The following is a 21506-nucleotide window of genomic DNA, read 5'->3' on the forward strand; positions in this document are numbered from 1 at the left end:
TTTGCACCCTTCTGTATATATCCTACTGTGAAACCTTTACCTCACAGCTCATTCTGATGCTATCCCCTTTTTCCTCTCTTGGCAGACTCACTGCCCTGTCTATCTGGTCAACGTTTCTAGCATGTCAGCCGGGGATGTTATAGCCACAGCCAAAATGCAAGGTGAGAGACAACTTCTGATTCTGAGTGCAAGGATCACCATTAGTGCAAAATATGTTTTGTTTTGTTTTCTTTTTAATTTCAGAACAGCTGGAAGGAGGGCTTTGAATCCTATCTTTCCATTTACCCCATCATGGTTCCAGAGCCTTTTCCTATACTTTAACAGCCATATATTTAAATGTGGCATTACAAAGAGTGCTATTTTCCTCTTCCAGCCTCCCACCCTCAGTTTCCTCAAGTTCTTTTCCAGGCATTTACTTTACCCTCTGCAGATAATTCAACATCAGATAAGGACTGATGAGTCATCTCATCTAATTTAACATCTCTGAATTCCTAGTATCACTCTAGAGCGGAGTTCCTCAACCTTGGCGACTTGAAGATGTGTGGACTTCAGCTCTCATGGCTGGCTGGGGAATTCTGCGAGCTGAAGTCCACACATCTTCAAGTCGCCAAGGTTGAGGAACCCTGCTCTAGAGTGTATTGAACTCTTTAAAAAGATTGGATGTAACTCTTTGGGGTTAATGATTTCTCCCCTTTCTTACCTGCAGGGAAAGTTGTGTATGCAGAGACTACCACAGCACACACTACACTAACAGGCTTGCACTACTATCACCAGGACTGGTCCCATGCAGCAGCCTACGTCACAGTGCCACCCTTGCGGCTAGACACAAACACTTCCACCTACCTCATGAGTTTGCTTGCCAAGTAAGAGGCTTTGGGTTGTTTAACTCTAGATTGTGCCTTAAGTATCAATTGCAACATAATCTGAAAGGGATAGAAAAGGACAGAGCTGGGTGGGAAAGTCTGAGCCTATTCATTCATTCATTTATGAAAAATTTAAGACCACCCAATCCTACAACTCATGTGAACTCTGGGGTGAAATATCAACACAATAGGCAGCACTTAGGATTGACGTATCCTTTGTCCTCTTTTCTGTTTCTCTCTCCCCTCAGTGACACTGTGAATGTTGTGGCCTCTGATCACCGGCCTTTCACCACTAAACAGAAGGCAATGGGGAAGGAAGACTTCACTAAGATCCCCCATGGAGTTAGTGGGGTACAGGACCGTATGGCTGTCATCTGGGAACGTGGAGTGGTAAGGAATAGCATCAGAGGGAATTTGGCTGATAAGCAGGCAGAATGCCCATTCTGGTTTCCTAAATAGGAGCAGGAAAGTATACAAAGTAGGTACAGAAATAAGGACCTGCTTTGTATCCTGAAGCAGAGCTTCCTGTTCTCAGGAATAAAATTTCTGCAGGAATAAGTCACGGGCTTATCATTTAGCATTTTTTGTCACATGGTAGTCAAAGGTTCACTTGGGAAATTTACAAGCATGGACAAAAAGAGCATAGCTTGCCTTCTTCCAGTATTGCCCACTCCCAACTAACATTTCAGGTATGCTTCCTGTGCTTCAGGAGATAGTACATAGTCATCTAGAATAGTAGCCATGGGGCACCTGACCCTCTATGAATTTCTCTTCTCCAGTTCTCTTTTATAATTATCTGCATTGGCGGCCATCACTACATCTGACAGCACTGAATTCCATAGTTTATGTGTTGTGTAAATAAATACTTCTGTTTATTGGACCTGAATTTTCCTGTACTCGATGACCCCAATTTTTAATACTGCAAAATAAATGGCTGCCCACATTTTCCATAAAAAACCTAATTTTATCACATTCATCTCTTACCTATCTTCTTTTGAAAAACCAAGCCACTAGTTTTTCTTCTTAGGGGAGCTATTGCACTCATAATTTTCAGTGCCTCTTTCTGTACCTCTTCCAGCCCTACGATGTCATTTTAAAGCGGCAGTGACCAGAATGGGACATTTTTCAGATGCAGCCCCATAACGACATTACCATACTTCCGTTTTATTTTCAGTACCTTTGCTAGAGAGTTTAGCCGAGGAATTCACCTTATTTACAGCAGCCGTATACTGGGTTGACCTTTGCGTTGTACTGTAAAATATGATTCCAAGATCCCTTTTGTGCAACTGACTTGTGGGTTTTTGCTTCAGTGGGCAACTCTTTGTGGTAGCTTACACTGAACTGCACTGGCCATTTTAAAGCTCATTAAACTAATGCGAAGATATCCATTTGGAGCTCTTTGCAATCTCTTTTTTATTTTTTCATCCTGAATTACTTGTGGTATCAACAAAATTGCCTTCTCTCTGCTCACTCCTAACTCCAAATAAATACTAAAATGGGGTCCCAATACTGAACTTGTGGGAGCTTACCTTACTTACATCTTTCCATTGTGAAAATTATTTCTACCCGCTGTTTCCTGTTCCTTGCCCAGATACCAATCCATGAAAGACCTGTTTACTTATCCAACAGACGCTATTTTGATTGGAGCCTTTGGTGAAGGACTTAAAGTTTTTTTATAAGTCCAAGTATATAATATCTATCAGTTTTCTCCTATCTATTTACTTACTGACACACCAAAAGAAATCTAGCAGGAGAGTGGAATAGGACTTAACTTTGCGAAAGCTATGCTGATTTTCTTCAGCAGGACTTGTTCTTCTATATGCCTGAATAATGCTTTTCACTTATTTATCAGGAAAAAAATTAAGCTAACTGATCCCTAATTACCTATATCTCCTTTGATCCATTTTTAACATTGGGATTACACTGGCCTTTTTTTAGTATTGAATTTCCCAATATCCATTTCCCTAATACTGGGTTTAGGAAGCAGGAGAATATTTTTGTAATTTTGTTGCCCTTCTTTCTATTCAAATATACCATCTCTAAGTAACATCACAGTTGGGATATGGATAGTGAAATTTCTGTTTTCAGAGCCAGTGATAGTTATGATGTAGAGGTCACAACTAATTGGAAAAGCTCTGAGGCAGAGTTGTAGCTTGCAAGCTTTTCAATGAGCAAGGCAGCCCTCCTTCAGCTCAGTGGCCATAGTCTTTTTGGCTATCAGCTGGGAGAAGACTGGATTTGAAGTAGGTGATTTCTTCTGTTGTGCATCAACAATCCAGTATTTCAGTTTCACAGTCCTGTCATTGCTTATCCAGACTCAAGATCATCTTCAAAGGACCTTTCTGGATGTCTTATTCCAAAGAAATGCAGCTACTAGAGGTGTGAGAGAAGGCCATTTTGGTTGTGGCACTCTCATTAAGGAATGTCATCTATAGAGAAGTATCTCTGAAGCTGAACTGTAGCCTTTGGAGTATTATGTGAAGACAATTTCCTAGGCCTTTGCATTTTCAAAAATCATAGCATATTTTGTGGTTCTATGATAATTTTTTAAGAACTATGAGAGCTAACTTGCAACATATCCTCTTGCTAACAGGTTAGGAAGTGAAAAAGTTTTGGAGACCAAGAGTCCTGAGGAAGGAAGGTTGATCTATTTGTTAGAAAAACTAGGATTAGATTTTTGCGCAGAGTCTTTCTAAGATTCTATATGGCTTTGGCAAGGATTTATTTTCATTCTTTTTTCTGGAAATCCTCCAGATTTTATTTGTGTTGCTCAAATTATTCTCTCTCTTCTTATGCTTCTTGAAGTTGTTTCTTGCTCCATTCTCCCTCTGTGCAGTGTTTTTTCTGGATCTTAGTAGCAGCTACCAAAACAAAAAAACAAAAAACCACTTTTAATGCTCAGCCTCTACTTTTATCTTGATAATATGTTCCTCCCAATGGCTCTCAGTTGACAAGCTCCTGTTGCTTCATTCTAAGAGCAGATAAGTCGCTTTTTAATTGAGTAGGCAATTTCTAAATTCCGTTCTCTGATTTAAGAAACAAATAAACACTGAGTTGTGAATGGGAGCTACTCCAGGGAATGAAGAATAATCAAAGGTGCTGGTTATTTTGTGCTTGGATTTCCCAAGGTAATCCTCCATTTTCAAAGAGAAGCCTGTAGCAGAATAATGCCAATGCTTTCTTTTCTTTCTGTTGGTAGAGAAGGCTGCTAGTTGCCATATGAAATAGGAAAGGCATCTTCTATGTATCTGGAGGCACTTTTTTGAATTATCAAAAGTTGATAAAAATAATTTTAATTATTAAGCCTCAGTCAAGATGATACTTGTTAAAAATGTTAGTGCTGTTTTGAATGTTTATTAATTGTTGGATCTTTTGCTACTGGATTTGTTACTGCTTTTATTTGTATTTTCATTCATTCATTCATTCATTCATTCATTCATTCATTCATTCATTCATTCACTGATATAATGCCTTTTCCCTGAGAGCTTAAGGCAGCTTATATAAGTCGTTTTTCCAATTTTATTTCTATAACAAGCCTGAGAAGTAGTTAGGCTGAGAAAGTGACTAGCCCAAAAATTAGAAGTGAGCTCTGTAGTCCAAGTTGTACACCTTAACCCAGTGTTTCTCAAGCTTGGCAACTTTAAGATGTGTGGACTTCAACTCCCAGAATTCCTCAGCCAGCATTAGTTGGCTGGGGAATTCTGGAAGTTGAAGTCCACACATCTTAAAGTTGCTAAACTTGAGAAGCACTGCCTTAACCACTACACTCTTTTTGCATGTTATTATTTTCTTTTATTGGAAGTTGCCCAGAGAGCATCTTGTTGACTGATACTCCAAATGCATTCAGTAAATAAATTGCCATTTTTCACCTTAGAGCAGAATCATGCCTAGTGCTTCTGTACCATTCTTCCATAGCTTCCTGCTTTCTGCCACAAGCACAGACAGAGTCTTCAAAGCCACTTGTCCCCAGTGGGCATAAGAACAATGGCTGTCAGGTTGATATAAATCTGTCCTTTGGTCACAATTTACATGAAAGAGCAGTTCCCTGTAACTGTACCCCTCTACTTGCACCCTTGCATGTCCTTTTAGCATCCATGTTAAAAGCTGGGCCTTAACAAAGTAAGAGAAAAGAAAGTAACACAGCATTTGAAGAAAAACTCAACTGCAGGTGAAAAGTTGGGCAGGAAGAGATGGTTCATATAACTGACCAAGCAAGGAATGGCAAACATCTGTTGCTCATACATGGGGATGTCTTGTAAAGAGATACTCTATGCCTACAACCCAATAATTTCCTTTTTTCAGAGACTATAGTCCCCTTATCCAGACCATGTTCTTTCACACCCTCACCCCCACCCCATAACTCAGCCTGAGCAGGAACTGAATCTTCTGACTCTGCCCCTTTACAGGTAGGGGGCAAGATGGATGAGAACCGCTTTGTTGCAATCACCAGCTCTAATGCTGCCAAGATCTACAACCTGTACCCTCGCAAGGGCCGCATCATTCCTGGAGCCGATGCAGACGTAGTTGTGTGGGACCCTGAGGCCACCAAGTAGGCACTGGGGAAGGTGGGACTGGGAGGAGGGGGGCAGCCAGAGGCCTAATAAGAGCTTCCTGTGCTCCAAAATGAATTTCAGATGGGGGGCATCCCAACATTTGTCATTAGGGGAACAACTAGCTTTGTTCTGGTGCCAAGGCTTACACATTAAAATCACTTTCAGGGAGGAATGGCAGCAGTGAGGGCTCAGGGCACTTCCTTGCCAATGGATGGCACCAGCAGGTGTTGACAGTATTAGGGCTGTCAGATCTGATCTTCAAGACTCTGGATGACTATTAGATGGCAGTAAAGAGAGGTCTGAGCATGAAACTGAGCAAACTGAGCAAACTCAGGGAGGCAGTGAAGGACAGGAAGGCCTGGCGCGATATGGTTCATGGGGTCACGAAGAGTCGGACACGACTTAACGACTAAACAACAACAACAAAGAGAGGTCTGGTGGTTTTTTGCTGTCATCTAGGGGTCCCCCTGGTCAGCACACATTCAGGTTGTCTGCCATGCTTATCCACAGCCTGCTTCCTCCTATCTCAGCCCCATCCATTATGCTGGATAAGATAAATGTTTAGGTTGCACTGTGGGTAGATGCTGGCCTGCAGCAGACTACAATTAGGTTTGATTTTTTTAAACACTGAAGATCCAGGTGGGGCCCTTTGTGCCAGGGGCCCAAGGTGGCTGCTACTCCTGCCTTAACTGTATTTACACCACTGGGAATGGCCAAGGGGCTGAATGATAGGAAGTTGGGAACCTGTGCTAGTCCTTTTAATTGCCATGTAAGCTGTTGGAAGGGAGGACAGTAACGACAGTATCTAAATATTGATTGAATGATCAAACTATCCCTGATTTCATTAACCAAGGTTATTTATTTGATGTATATCCCACTTTTCATTCAAGACCTCAAGGTGGCATACATAATGCTCCATCCTCCCATTTCCCCCCACAGCAGCAACCTTGTGAGGTAGGTCTGGCTGAGAAAAAATGACTGGTCTGAAGTCACCCAACGAGTTTCCATGACTGAGGATGGACTAAAACCTGGGTCTCACCAGTACCAATCCAACACTGTAACCACCACATCACACTGTCTATCGTGTGAATACAGGATCTTGGTTCCATATGCCAGATAACAAAACCATCAACAGAACTAAAACAAATCCTAGCTTTATTTTGTTGTTTCCTTGGGGTGGACAGAGCCAAATCCTGCATGCAGATGTCACGCAGTGTCTGACAAAGCCACAAAGAAACTGCTACCTGATTCCCTCAAAGGCAGAGCCTGTGGGCAGAATATTTGCTCCTAAGGCAACCTTACAGCTTAGCATTAGGCCAGAACTGATCCAATAAATATTTTAATTAGTATTTCCATGTGGGATGCAAAGAACAATCTCATGTCTGTCTAGTTACTATAGACAAAAGAGGACTTACCAATTGATAGGACAGGGGACTGGCACGGCAAAGGACTATGGACTTTGCAGCATAAAGTTAAAATTATTTTTTTAGTGAAAACATTTGTATAGCATTTCTTATTCTAAAAAAATCCTGAAGTGGTTTAATCTGTTTAACGTTTCCAGGACCTAGCTGCAGGTGGAACGGAGTTTTAATCCATATACCTGTAACTGTCAATGTAAAATCAGAAGCCTGTGGTTCTTCCAGATGAATTAGTCCAGAGTGTCAAGGATGATCTTTCAATAAGTTAGACCAGGCTGCCTATTTGAAAAAAGCAGAAAACTATCAAGCTAGATTATGGAGCCATTAAATGAGGTTTCTTCTTTAAGGTACTGAATTTAACAGAGTTGCTGACTATTTTTGCCAGTAAGATACTGCATTTATTTATTATTATTATTATACTTTTTCTCTCCTTAAATTAAAATGTATAGAATGCTTTCATGGGAATAACACATAAAACCAATAACTAAAGATATGAAAAACCAGAATTAAACCAAATAAGAGAAAATAATAATTTTCTCTTATCTGGTTTAATTCTAGTTTTTCATATCTTTAGTCATTAGTTTTATGTGTTATTCCCATGAAATAACACATTCAGCTGCAAGCGCCTATCACATTTACTTAGACTTAAGTCCTATTGCATCCGACGGAGCTTTATTCTAAATTTGCAGCAGAGTGTAGGGACTGTGAATGAAAAAAGAAACATTCAGTGCAATCATACTGGAAGTACAACTCTATATCAAAAATACAGTTTCTTAAGGAATTAAAGCAAAATAATGTACTGTTGAGATACTGTTATATAAAAAATCACAATAAGAATACTCTGATCTAGTATCTTTGTTCACAATCCACTTCACTTAGTGAACTAACTCACTTTCTGGAGATGTGCAACAGTGTTAAAGGTTGACCCCTTGAAATTCACCCAGTGTTTAAGTCAATACAAAGGAAGATCTAATTTGGCTCATGAAACCAGCAAGGTTTATATGAGGTATTAAGAATCTTCTCCTCACCTCTGATTTTTCAGTGATTTTTAAGAGAGGAAGCAAGCCTCCTATCTCTTTGACAAAAAATGAGTTCTATTTATTTACTTGTAGTGTTATCCTTTACCCTTCTCTAATACATAGTAGATGTTGCAAGGATCCCACCTCAGTCAGAAAGAACATGCCTGAGGGATACATTGGTAGGGCCTTTGACAGAATGTCACACTTAGAATATTTCTGTTCAGGGACCCCGTCAAATATGTCCTGTTTCAAGATTCTCCTTTCCATAAAGTACAATAAAAATATAAATGTTATAAATAAACTCTTCTTCCCAAGGTTTCTTGCCTCACTCTCTGATTAAGAATTTGAGAGAGGAAGGGGTGGCTTTGGCTCCCTCACTGCCAATGTGACCCTAAATAAAAAAAAATGCTCCTCCTGATGAGAGCAACAACTCAGGTTATGTGGGATTTTGGAAAACTAGAAAGGAAAAAGAAGTTTCCAGAAAACTCCTGGAATAAGTTGTTGCCTTTTGTCTGAATTCCCTTTGGCCTCATTTTGACTTTGTACATTGATTTATAATTGTTAAGCATTGGAGTGGTTTCTACCCTCATGCTCTGAAATCTAGGAAGATTGATGGACAACTATCCCATCCCCTTGAGTTATGAGATCCTAGAGATGGAAAGGACCAGATGCCATCAGTGCTGAGATAGCACAGCCAGTGCCCTGCAGACCTCAGTGCTCTTTGCTCTTTCCTAGGACCATCTCAGCCAGCACCCAGGTCCAGGGTGGTGACGTGAACCTGTATGAGAACATGCGCTGCCACGGGGTACCACTGGTTACTATCAGCCACGGGCGTGTGGTCTACGAGAATGGGGTCTTTATGTGTGCTGAAGGCACCGGCAAGTTCTGCCCTCTCCGCTCCTTTCCAGACTCTGTGTACAAGAAACTGGTGCAGCGAGAAAAGGTACCAAAAGGGCAAGCAAAGAGGCAGGCAGGGGATATATGACTAAGTGGGGCTGGGAGGAATTTCCCTGTACTGCATACCCCTTTCTCATAAGCTCACACTGTCTGGCAGCAAATCAGTCCTCAGCATCACAGAAGAGCATGGTGACAGAAACTTTGGTGCAGAAAAGTGCCTCGAGAACAAAGATGCCATTGCAGAAATGATCTGAGGACAGTTGCCCCCTTAGCATAGTAAACAGTTGTAATAATGCCCTGCTGTTTAGAGATTGATATAAGGGTTGCAAAACAAGGCCATATGTGTGCAGTAAGGGCACAGTGATGGAGCAATATAATTGCTAAGAAAAATGCATTATATTAAAATTTTACAGATCATGGCAGAAGACCAACGTAAGTACATAAGGAATAGGCCAAAGGCTTATCTGACCAACATCCTCTTTCCCACAGCAGCCAACCAGATACCTTCAAGGGGGCCACAAGAGGACATGATTGCAGTAACATCTACCTGATCATGTTCCCCAACAAGTGCTTCTCAGAAGCATATTGCCACTAATACTGGCAGTAATCCATAGTACATAAAAATTATTAGGAATCGTTGGTGGTTAAATCATCTGTGAATTACTTTACAGAGCCCAAAGCACTTCCTGCTGCTAAGGAAGGTAGAAATGGTTTGGGGGAAGGGGAGGTGGTTGAGCAGAGCAAGTTCTCCACAATGAGGAGGAGTCTGTTTAGGGAAGTACTATGGATATTGGTTTCTGGAACAGTCGCTGATTTCGGGAAGACAGGGATGGAAAGAATCATATGGAGGGACAGGCTTGTGTACATCCCACTGGGGTTTCTGATTTTGCTGACCAGCTGCAGAAAGTGATCTCAAGGGATTTTAAAAAGCAAAGTTATTCTCTTCTTCCTGCAAGAACAAAATTGGCCATGCCCAGACTTGACATGGTTAATGAGACTTGCTAGAAATAGAGGGAAAGAGAGAAGAGGAGCTCACTAGGTACTAGCTAAGGAGAAGGAGAACTCAAGAGGAGGAAGAGATTCCACTGGGAGGGATGAGTGACATCCCCGACAGATCAAATGGGCATGATTGGTATGGTGCACCTTGGTTCCAATATCAGTATTTATTCAAATGAGATGCAAGCTTCTAAGCACGATTAGATTTCTGAAGCCCCTCTGATTGCCAAAGTCGTGTGGGGGCTGGGGAATTCAGTGCCCTGTGGTTCTGCTCCTTCGGCCACATAGCTGTATCTTCTAAAAGTCACTGCCTTTCCAGCATTTGGGCACACTGAAATGTGATGAAGTGATCCCAAGGATGAGGCTGTGCAACCTAGAATGAACTTAGTGAGATCACAGCAGAGGGAGGGAGCTCTCACTCTTCTTCTTCCTGGACATCCCTCTTTCTTTTTCCCCCACATAAAATTAGCTTTTAATTGTATAAGGAAAAATCAAGTGTTGCTTATGGGAAGGAGGGAGGCAGGGAGAAAGAGACATAGGGATATGGAAGCAGGGAGTGAGGTCAGTTAGGGGACAATTTCAAGGGAAAGGGAAGTGAGGAGGGAATGAGAGATTTGGGTTTATTTTGGAGAATACTAAAGCCCAGGTAAAAGTGAGGGATCTTAGAGAGGAAGGTAGCATAGATCCTGGCATCATGGTAGTGCTTGCTTCTGGCACTTAGCAGAACTTCCTCTCCACAGTGAAACCCATCCCAAAACAATCAGGCATGTGCAAGATCCGGCTGACTAAGTCAGATTCTGGCCAAAGCCAGCTGGCTGCTAACCCTTTTAGATCTCTTCCAGCCAAAGAGATGGGCCATTTGTTCACCCTTGTCTTAACCCTAACATCCACTCCAAAAGATTGATCCGGATTTTCTGTACTAAGAGTCTCACTCCCCAAGGCCTGGCTCCCCAAAGATTGTGAGTTTCCAGAGATAGTATTTGGGGGAGGGGCCAAAGCTGACTTTTATTTTGTGTATTTTTTTTTTAATTAGAGTTTAAAGCTTAAAGGCGTGGACCGCACCCCATATCTGGGGGACGTAGCCATGGTTGTGCACGCTGGGAAAAAAGAGACGGGGACACCACTTGCAGACACCCCCACTCGGCCGGTCACAAGACATGGGGGCATGAGGGACCTCCACGAGTCCAGTTTCAGCCTTTCCGGTAAGGAGGGGGCTGGAGCAAGTCTTCTTTGGGGTGGACAGCAAAATGGCAGACCCTGCCCACCCTCCATACTCCTCTAACTCAGGTTGCCAGCATTACTCTCTTCCTCCTCTGTGTCTTTGCCTTATGTATTCTCTGCCTCCTTCTTGCTCCCCATCTTTACAGGGCAGCTTTCCAAGTCCTTCCTTGGAAGAATTGGCTGATTTTGTACATCCTGCCTATGGGACCAGGCTTCTCTGTTAGGACTGGGATCTGGCGCTGAGCCCCCCATCCTCACCCCATTCATCCTTTGCCTTTGCTTCTAAGACAGCTACTTCCCATTCTGATTCACTTTGATGCCTGCACTGCCTGTTCCTAATCCCATCTTGATTTTTTTAGAGAATGTGTGGTGCTTTTCATGGGGGGGGGGTGTCCTGTGTATTGGCTAGAGGAGAGGAGAAGGACTGGAAGAGCAGGGTGGAAGGTGATGTGAGTCAAAGAGGAAAGGCAGAAGAAAAAATAGTTGACTACAGCTATCTGGAGGGAGACTGAATCAAGAGCTTCAGAAAGAATAGCATATTGGAGTGTTTTGGTTGCATTAAAATAGCAAGTTGTTTTGGGTGTTTGTTTCTTAGCATTTCTTAGCAGCCGTCCAAGGCCAGAGTCTTCCCAAGATAGTTTGCAATATAAAAACAGAGGCTATGTTCATACATTCCACTGAGCAGCAGCTAAAATGGGGTGGAGAGTTTGTGGTTCCACATGTCAACAAATCCAGCTGTTGTCTTAGTAGGCTGTGTGAACCAGCTGTAATGTATTTTGTTTGGGCATAGCACCTTATATGAAAATACCAATTTTGCTAACTTAGGATTGGTATGTTACGTGAACCCAACCAACAATTTCAGGAAAACATATCCCTGCATTCACAAGTCAATTTCAAAAGAACCAGTTAAAATATAACCAATGCTATTTTACAAATGCCAGCTTCAGTCACCCCTTACCTTTCTTGGAAGGGAGAGTTTTAGGATAGCCAAAGCACAGCCAGCTATAGCAGGAGCCACTGGCTGTAGCTCTGGAAAGTGATGGTTCTCTGAGAGCCAACTTCAGCTTTCCCCATCTGGTATGTACAGAACAACCAAAGTGGAGCCAACATTTCTGGCTGGATCATCTACAAATACCAGCTCTTATTTCAGCTACACTCCAGAGGAAAGAGGTAGCTAAAGTGAAGTCAATACAACCACCAACCGTTGACACTGAAGGAGAGAAGAGCATCAGCTTTGGGGAACAGGCCTTTCTTGAAGTCCTCCTCAGAAGTCAGATGGTTCAATCTGGATTTATGATCTGTAATGGAAAGCAAAGATGCAGTTTGTGTTCATTATAAAAGGATCTCCCCAAACATTACTGCTGCAGTCTTATTTTAGCTATGTCTCAGAGAGCATGACAGCCAAGTACATCATGTGATATTAATTACACGAATGGTAGAAACTGTTTTCATTTCACCTTTTGCTAAAAGACTAAAGACTCTCTCAAGTCAGGCTACCAGCTCTTGGCTGATTTCATGCACATCCATGTAGTTTCTTTGCCAGCAATACCAAAGCTGTTACTTTTGTCCAGGATGTTTTCAATTTTCAGTCCAGCCTTGGGATTTTTGATGGAGTCCCACCCAAGCTCTAATCAGATCTGACCTTGCTTAGCCTTTTAATATCAAGCAACATTGGTTAGCTGTTGCTACCTCATACTTCCCATTAATATCTAACTGAAATGTAAATTGCTTCTTCCAAGATGCAATCCCTAGCTGGGCAGGAAAAGAGAGCTACGTTTGCCCTTCTTCATGACCTACACTTTGGCCATTGTTCAGGCTTCCCTCTGGTTCCTCATACAAAATAAAATGTACAGGTTAACTATTTGCATTATGCTGCCTATGGTGCCTCTTAGAGTTCAGCATACCTCTTTCTCTGCTAGATTACACATTTATTTATTTATTTATTTGTCAAATTTATATGGCCGCCCATCTCACACAAAGTGACTCTGGGCAGCATACAATAAAACCAACAATTAAAAACATTCTACAAACCAGTTAAAAACAATGAAGAACAATTAAAGCAATCAAAACAATGAACATAGATAAAACAAAACCACAAGGGGGAAAATATTACATAAAATGTAACCAACATGCGGGCTCCCTATTACCAAGGGATCCCCAGGCTTGCTGGAAAAAACCACATTTTGAGTGCTTTCCAGAAGGCCATAAGGGTTGGGGCTAACCTCACCTCAGGAGGGATGATATTCCAGAGGGTGGGTGCCGCAGCAGAAAAGGCTTGCCTTCTACTCCATCAGATGGAGTTCTTTCATAGACGGGACCCACAGCATGCCCCTCCTGCCACATCTGATGGGATGGGCAGATGTAATCAGGAAGAGGCGGTCCCTCAAGTAACCTGGACCCATGCCCTGTAGGGCTTTAAAGGTTAAAACCAACACCTTGAATTGGACCTGCAAGCAAATTGGTAACCAGTGTGGTTCACAGAGCAGAGGTATAACATTTGTCCCTCTAGGGGCACACATAACTGCCCATGCTGCTGCCTCTTGCATCAGCTGAAGCTTCTGGATACTCTTCAAGGGGAGCCCCGTATAAAGCGTGTTACAGCAGCCCATTCGGGAGGTGACCAGGGTGTGACTAACTGTGAGCAGAGCCTCATGATCCAGGAATGGGTGCAATTGGTGCACAACACAAAGTTGTGCAAAGGCCTTCCTGGCCACAACTGCCACCTGCTCTTTGAGCAGGAGTTGTGAGTCTAGGAGGATCCCCAGATTGCAGACCAGATCTGTCTGGGGTAGTGCTGCCCCATCCAGTACCAAAGAAGATAAAGTCCCAGATCCAGAAGGCCCTAAAACCCAAAGCCACTCAGACTTGCCAGGGTTCAGCTGAAGCCTGTTGTTTCTCATCCAGACCCTTACAGCCTCCAGGCACCAGGATAGGACATCCACAGCACTGCCAGGAGTGGAAAGCTATAGTCGAGTATCATCAGCATACAAATGTTACCTCACCCCATGGCAATGGATGATCTCCCCCAGCAGTTACATGTAGACGTAAACAGGAGCAGGGAGAGCACTGAACCCTGTGGCATCCCATATAATAGGGGCCGAGGGCGGGATCTCTGATCAACATTGACTGGTATCAGCCCCTTAGGAAGAAAGAGAACCAGCCCAATGCTGTGCCACCCACTTCCAATCCCTGGAGCCGATCCAAAAGGATATACCATGGTCAACGGTATTGAAAGCTGCCAAGAGGTCAAGTGGGGCCAGGATGGATGCACTAACCTTATCCCACTCCTGCCAGAAAGCATCCACAAGTGTGACCAATGCCATTTCTGTCCCCTGTCCAGGCCTGAACCCTGACTGAAAGAGGTCCAGATAATCCACTTTATCCAGGGTCTGCTGAAGCTGCTGCATAGCCACCTTCTCCACAACCTTCCCTAAAAAAGGGAGGTTGGACATTGGATGAAAATTGTCCCGTTTGGTGGGATCCAGTATGGCTTCTTGAGGAGCAGGCGAACCAATGCCTCCTTAAGAAACTAAGGAACAACCCCCTCTTTCAAGGATGAATTGCCCACTGCCAGAACCCACCCACGTGTCCTCTCCCAGGCAGCCTTAGCTAGCCAGGAGGAGCATGGATCTAAGGAGCAGACAGCTGAGCTAGCAGTCATAAGGACCCTGTCCACTTTCTCAGGCCTAATAGGTTCAAACCATTCCCAGATAACAGGGCAAGACTGTGCCCAGGCATCTCCACTGGATCTGCACCAAGGCTGGCATCTAACTGGGAGTGAATTTGAGCAATTTTGTCCAACAGATGCTCTGAAAATTCCTCCACCTGGCCTTCCAGATGAATCTTTGGGTTCCCCTTTCCCAGATGGGTTCGGGTCACCTGAAACAAGGCCACCGGATGGCAATCCGTGGACACAATAAGGGCGGGGAAGCATTGTCTCTTTGCTGCCCTTACCACCACAAGGTAGGCCTTAATAGAGGCTCTCGCCCATATTTGGTTGAGTTCATCCTTCACTGATCTTCAGTGGCACTCTAGACATCTCCTGTTTAATTTCCCTCATCTCTTCCATAAACCACGGAAAGCAGAGGATCCACGGGAAGGGAGAGGTCACATGGGTGCAATCCAATCCAAGGCCACAGCCACCCTCTCATTCCATGAGGCGACTAAGGCCTCAGTTGGACTGTGCAGCAGACCATCAGGAACAACCCCAGCTCCCTGTGGAACCCTTCCAGGTCCATCAGTTGCCAGGGGTGGACTGATCTAATGGGTCCTGCCTCCTGCAGTGGGGTGCAGCACCAGAGTATCTTATGGTTACCAGGGCATGATCAAGGGAGTGACAAGGGAGTCACAGAGAGTTCCCCCAATTCCATATCACTGCAGATATATGAGGTATAATATCTTTTTTATGAAGCTGTTTGAGGGGGTCTCTGTTCTATAGGTCCTACTCTGCAGAGTTGGGTGCTGGAAATCCCACAATCAAGAATTGTGGGCTTTCATAGAGCTTTATTAGTTATAAGATTAGGGAACTCTTTTTGAAATCTCTCTTCATGGATCACAGAAGGGAGAATCTGCTCTGTAAAGCTAATCTGAAAGATTGCCAATCCATCTCTACCTTTTCATTCAGACATGTCCTACCTTGCTTTCTACAGGTAGTCCTTAACTTATGACCACCATACAGACCAGAAAATTCATTGTTAAGTGGTGCAGTCATTAAGCGAGGCATCATGTGACTGCAGCCAATTTAATTACTTTTTTTGCGGCAGTCATTAAGCAAATGATGTGGATCCCCATTGATTTTGCTTGTTGGAAATCAGCTGGGAATGTCACAAATGTTGACGACATGACCCCAGGACGCTGCAATTGCCATGAATACATGCTGGTTACCAAGCACCCAGATTTTGTTCATGTGACCACAGGGATGCTATGATAGTCATAAATGCGAGGATTGGTCATAAGTCACTTTTTCCAGTGCCATCATAACTTTGGTCCCTAAATGAATGGTTGTAAGTTGAGGATTACTTGTACTGAAGATGACTTCATAAGAAGTATTTTATAAAAACTAAATTATAAATGCAACTGAACTTACTTGTGGTCCTTGGCGTGACCCTGTGGGGGCAGGGTGAAAAGGGATGTGACTCCTCCTTTGCCAGTTTGCTTTTGACCTTGCACCTCCTCTGTCTCCCTTTTTTTGCCACAGGTTCTCAAATCGATGACCATGTTCCAAAGCGAGCTTCGGCCCGGATTCTCGCTCCCCCCGGAGGCAGGTCTAGTGGCATTTGGTAGCTGCCCTCCAGACTTGTCCCCCAACTAAGGACACCATCTCCACCCCCACTTGCCTGGCTGCCACCAACACCCTGCGAGCTCAAGGCAGCCACACCTTTCACCGGAGCCACTGACATGGGCAAGCGCTCTGCTGCCTGCACCCAATGCTGTGCCCTATGGAGCCCACTGCCCTCCTCTGTGGGAATGAGACGATGGGGCCCTATCCCTCTCCTCACCCCACAGCTGCACTAAGTTCTGGGTGACGCACCGAGGGAGGGCCTGCCTTTGTTCCTAGAGAAGGGTAGGAACTCCCCCAAGTACTCTGGGGGGAGAGGGGGGCTGCCCTGGGGAGGGGACAGGGCCCAGAGGGCCTGTCTGTGCCGGTTCCTTTCTGTTTTGCACGTTGGGTTTTTGGATAAGTAACATTTTGACTTGTTTGTGCATCACGTGGAAAAAAAAATACTGAAATAAAGGTGCTTTGTGTACTAGCAGTAGGATAGAAGGGGGAGGTGTAGGCCAGGCTAGGGTGGGGCTCAGCTAGGCTGGAGGACAGAGGTCCCCATTCAGGTATTGTACTTACTGTGCAAGGGAAGAGGGTCAGCCAAGAATTATCTAGGGGTAGACAAGCTTCCTTTCTCTGTTGTCTCATAGGACAATGCTGCTAACAGTTGTAGGCTTCTGCCCCTTTGGTTGGGTTTGCTCCATATTCTCAGCTGCAAGCTCTTGACAGAACTGGTGTAGCAGATAGCCAAGCTCAAATGGTGCCCCTTTTTTCTGTATTTCACCATGTAAAAATGAGTTGTTGGGCATGCTCTGTTACAGGAGAAAGAGCTGTCCTCCTGGCTCGCATTGGAGAATATAGTCTACTGTTAGAGTGGGAGGATAGTAGCCAAGAAGTTTTGTCTTGCTCTTCCCATGGACCTGTATCAGACAGGGGTCATCTTCTTGGCCCATTCTTTGTAGCTTTTTTCGTTTAACATACTGTAATATCCTGAAGCTTTACTATCCCCAATCTCTTAGAAGTCTCCATCCAGGGAGAGGCCTTGGCCTATCCAAGTGTATCAGCCTCTTGGACCTAATCCTAGGCCCTTCTGTGTGAAGGTAGGGTGAAAAAACAGCAGAACCTAGTTGCCCTGTCCCCTTAGTGCCTCTTCTCCTTGTCTTGCAAAAAAAGAGCTGCCAGAGCAGAGATTGATTCTCTCAAAGGGTTGCATGCATAACAAACCCTATCAGCGCTGACAACAGAAAGGGATGGTGTGAGATGGCTGAACCAGCTTCTCCATCCACTCATAGCAGCCACCTTCTCTGCCCTGAGCTTGGCGATAAAGGATTCCTTTAACTGTTTCAGTGAGACAGAGTGTTTCTTCTCTTCATGCTGAGGGATCTGAGCTATTCACTGGCTTTTCAAGCCAGAGGATATCTTGAGAGAAGCCTGCATGCTTTGAAACCTCCTTCCATTCCTCTCTCAACCTGATGGTGCTAACCTGCCCACCTGGCTGACTGTTGGGGCTGATGAAGCCCCCCCATTTCCCTACCCTTGGCCCACTGATACCTCCCTCTGAAATAGCGTGAAATGTGAACTGTTCCTTGTGCACTTTTCCCTCAATAGTTGGTACCCGTAGGTGTATGAGGCCGGGTGGCCAGGCGTGACGGAGTCCTCGGCTCCCAGGACCGCAATGGAGGACTCGGCTTGTGAGCGCAGCCAGCCCTGCCCTGTTACATGTTGGAATAGTCTTGTAATGACTGTTTTAGCACCTGCAGTGCATATGTTTCCTCATTAAAGATTGTTCTCATGATACGAGACTCTTGTGTCTATGTCTTTTGGCACTGCAGGGCAGGAGGAGATGAACCTCAACATGGAAACCGTGCACCTAACTTTTAGCAGCTGTAATTGGAAAGGACCTAAAAAAAAAATGTTTAATGATTACAGAAATGGTTCACCGCTGCCTTCTACCAGAATCTTCTTCTCAATGTAGCCTGTAGTCCTGGGGTTTCCTACTGGTGGTCTCCCATCCAAGTAATAACCAGATCTGAGCTTTTTGGGGTGAATTGATAAGTGCTGCAAGCTCTGGTGTCTTAATATTGATGTAGCTTAAACATTATATAATTACAAAAGCATCAGCTATAGTAACCTGCTAAAATCTTGGAGTTGTTTAAAATAGCCTTCATCTCACAATACAGTACAATTTCAAAACAATTGAAACAGGTATTTTTTCTAACAGTACCACAATCAAGGCCACTTTCTGTAGAGTTACACATTTCAAAGCAGTAGGGAATCAAAAGGAAAGCTTCTTGATAGTAATTTAAAATTTTGGAGGCACATATGGTAAATGGTAGTATTTCAAGTAATATCTCAAGCTATTTAGAACTTTATAAATACGTTTGCCTCTGCATTTTATTTTCTGTCATTCTTTCATACACATATACAGAGGCTGATTTTTTGCCAGTCTGCAAACTCTCTGCACTTTGGTCTGGTCAGTTTCTCAACTTATCCAATTAAACCCTGAATATCTTGTCAATACTAAATTCAGGAAATGGTTCTTAAACCAGATTCTCTACACAGCTATACTCCTTCACTGTAGTTTGCAATCTCATGTACACATTGCTGCTCCAGCCCTTTGCCAGAACATATCTTGAAGTGGAAAAACTCCATAGGATGTGGGAGCTTTGACCACAGTTGATTGGCAACTGTCACTTCCCAGGCTGGGTAATGTATTCCTTGGTTGCTTGGCATCTTTCAAGGGCTCCCCCCTCAAAAATAGCCAAGCTCCCATCTGGGCTACCACATAGTCATGGCAGTGGAAGGAGATTAGCTGCCCCCGTAATGAGTAATAAGGTTAGGGTTGATGGTGGGTTTGCAACTAATGGGTGTTATCCTCAGTCCTCTTAAAGGGAAGAGAATATAATTTCTTCTCAAGGGGGAAAGCCTGTAGGAAGCCGTCTTACATATTTCTGCCTCACTGCAGCCTCAGAAAAAGTTTTCATATCTTACAGCAGTGCTCTTCATAGACTCATGGAGCCCCAGAAACTTGGGACCAAAGACCTGCTTCTGCACCTCAAGCCAAACTTTGCAAGTGTCTTTGAAATGGAGTGATTTGAAGCAAAGACCAGAAGTTGATCACCTTTCTACTCAGAAATATAGGTAGTCCCCAGGTTAAGAACGCCCAGGTTATAGATGGCCCATAGTTAAGAACGGAGCCTACTGTAGCAAAATTCAAGTTAAATACACAATGGTTCGAGTTCATTACACAATACTACTTATACAGTATTATACAATAATACTGTTCCAGCTTATATACAAATCTGACTAAAGGACAGACCTTGGGGATGGAACTCATTCTTAAACTGGGGACTACCTGTACACACACACATCCCACACACAAACGTATGTGGCTTGCCCTGAAGAAGGGTTGCTGCCCCTTTCACTGGCTCTGCTTTGGTCTGATGAGTTCAAGAACACATCCTTTTCTACGGTCCACTTCCTAGAGAGAAAACAGCAGCATTTTTATCTCGGTCTCATCTTCTAGCTCCCCTGCCTTTGGAAGGCCAGTGTGTAGTGTCTCCTTCGATGGTACAAACTCTTTTAAGGAATGGGAGACCTCAGTGAAAAAATGAGGCCAGTTAGCAGCTGTATGCTTTCTCAAGGCATATTCTTAAATACTAATTTTATATTTGATTGGAATGGTATAATTAAGAGGGAGTCTGGCTTGTTCTGAAACACAACTACAGAAGAAAACATGTATGTACCAATCAGCGAAAAGTCCTCTAAGCAGATCCAGAGAAGAGTCATTGTAGCTAAATTATTCAGTAATTCTGTTACAGAAGTTGGAGTCTGTTTCCATTACTAGAATACCTTTGAGTTCATCAGGGGCATAACAGTGTCTGTCCTAAGAGTATTGCCTCTTTGGGATTGAAAGACATGAAATTTCTCTTACTTTCTCCTCTTTTTCCTTAGGTTTAAGTTTCACTGGTTCTGCTGTTATGATAAAGCATTCTGGAGTCCCGAGGGCAGATCAAGGCAGTAAAGTTCTCTGAACCATCAATGGTCTGCAATCAATCTATGTGGATCTCTACCTCAGCCACAGGGTAGAAGACAGCCTTCCATCACAATAAACTCTCCCCCCCACCACAATTTTATATGTCCTTATCTCCCCACTATAAAAGGACAGTACGGCTATAGTCATACAATATACTTAACCTGATTACTGAATTAACCAATTTGGTGAGTTCATACAATACAATAAACCATAACCTAATCAAATAGTGGATTTGTACACTAAGACATGCACACAAAAAGCTATTCAAAGTTAATACTAACCAAACTTTGCATATTGTGTGAATGTACTTACTACTTTATATGATCAGGTTACACACTATGCAAACACAGCCAAATGGAAAATTCAAAAAATCACAATAGGAAAATAGGTAAGAAGAATTCAGAAGTATGCTCATTAATTTATAACTTATTTTGGTACTACTTAAGGCCTACCCTAACAACTGATATTAGTGCTCTCTGTGTTTGGACAGCTATAGCTTGCAGGGTCTGGGTAGGCCTTGTTAATTAACCCTTCCTGCTCTTTCTTTCTAGTATTCAGCCAAGCAACTGGGTACATCCTCACCCCCTGTGTTTTCAGTTTCCCATTAGACTCCTGATGTAGCATCACTCCAGTTCATTCTATGAACTCAGCCACTGTAGAGGGGAGAGGGACAGGAGGAAGAGCTGCTGCCAAGGCAACAGTCAGATAAAAGAAACTTGAGTCTGGGGCAGAACTGTAGTGTACATAAACATCTCAGACAAGCCACTCCCTCGTTTACACAAAGGTAAAGGGAGGGAGGAGGGAGGCACATTCAGACTTGCAAGATTCTGTTATTATAACTTTACAATAAAAGTAGCATTGATCTACATGACTTTGGTTTCCTAGTTTACCTTTAAAGGCTGATAGCCACCTAGAAAAGTGTTGCTATTCCATGTTGCCAGATAAATTCACCAAAACTGAACTTTGATTGAGTGCCTCAAACCTGGCACTATACCAAAGACCTAGTATGACCTTTGGATTTTTTTTTCTAGTGGACAACCACAGCCATCTAACATTTTTGTATGTTTACATACATAAAATAGCAGCATAACCTATTCCTCTGGAACAGTTAAATGTTGCTGAAAGCCCCCCTCCCCTAAAATGTGTGAACACAATATTCTTTTGCACCTCCAGTTTTTTGCAGTGCCAGTGATCCAGCCTTGGGGTTAGTATTTACAAAAGTGTGATTGTTTGTGCACAA

At 43.4% G+C, this 21506-nt stretch overlaps 1 protein-coding gene across 1 annotated transcript in view; it reads left to right on the forward strand.

The window, feature by feature from the left end:
• DPYSL5 (dihydropyrimidinase like 5) overlaps window positions 1-17950 on the forward strand; it is a 39004-nt gene extending 21054 nt beyond the window's left edge. The window contains exons 6-12 of the mRNA XM_007426461.3: window positions 86-161; window positions 707-863; window positions 1112-1253; window positions 5270-5412; window positions 8589-8796; window positions 10780-10948; window positions 16165-17950. Of these exons, the coding sequence (XP_007426523.1) occupies window positions 86-161; window positions 707-863; window positions 1112-1253; window positions 5270-5412; window positions 8589-8796; window positions 10780-10948; window positions 16165-16250 (981 nt within the window). The 3' untranslated portion in view covers window positions 16251-17950. The remainder of the gene's footprint in view (window positions 1-85; window positions 162-706; window positions 864-1111; window positions 1254-5269; window positions 5413-8588; window positions 8797-10779; window positions 10949-16164) is intronic.
• Window positions 17951-21506: the final 3556 nt, after the last annotated feature.

The sequence above is a fragment of the Python bivittatus genome, unplaced genomic scaffold (assembly GCF_059951505.1).
Source record: "Python bivittatus isolate LINGU-HERP-01145 unplaced genomic scaffold, Pbiv_v1 ctg000690_np1212, whole genome shotgun sequence".
Taxonomy (NCBI): Eukaryota; Metazoa; Chordata; class Lepidosauria; order Squamata; family Pythonidae; genus Python; species Python bivittatus.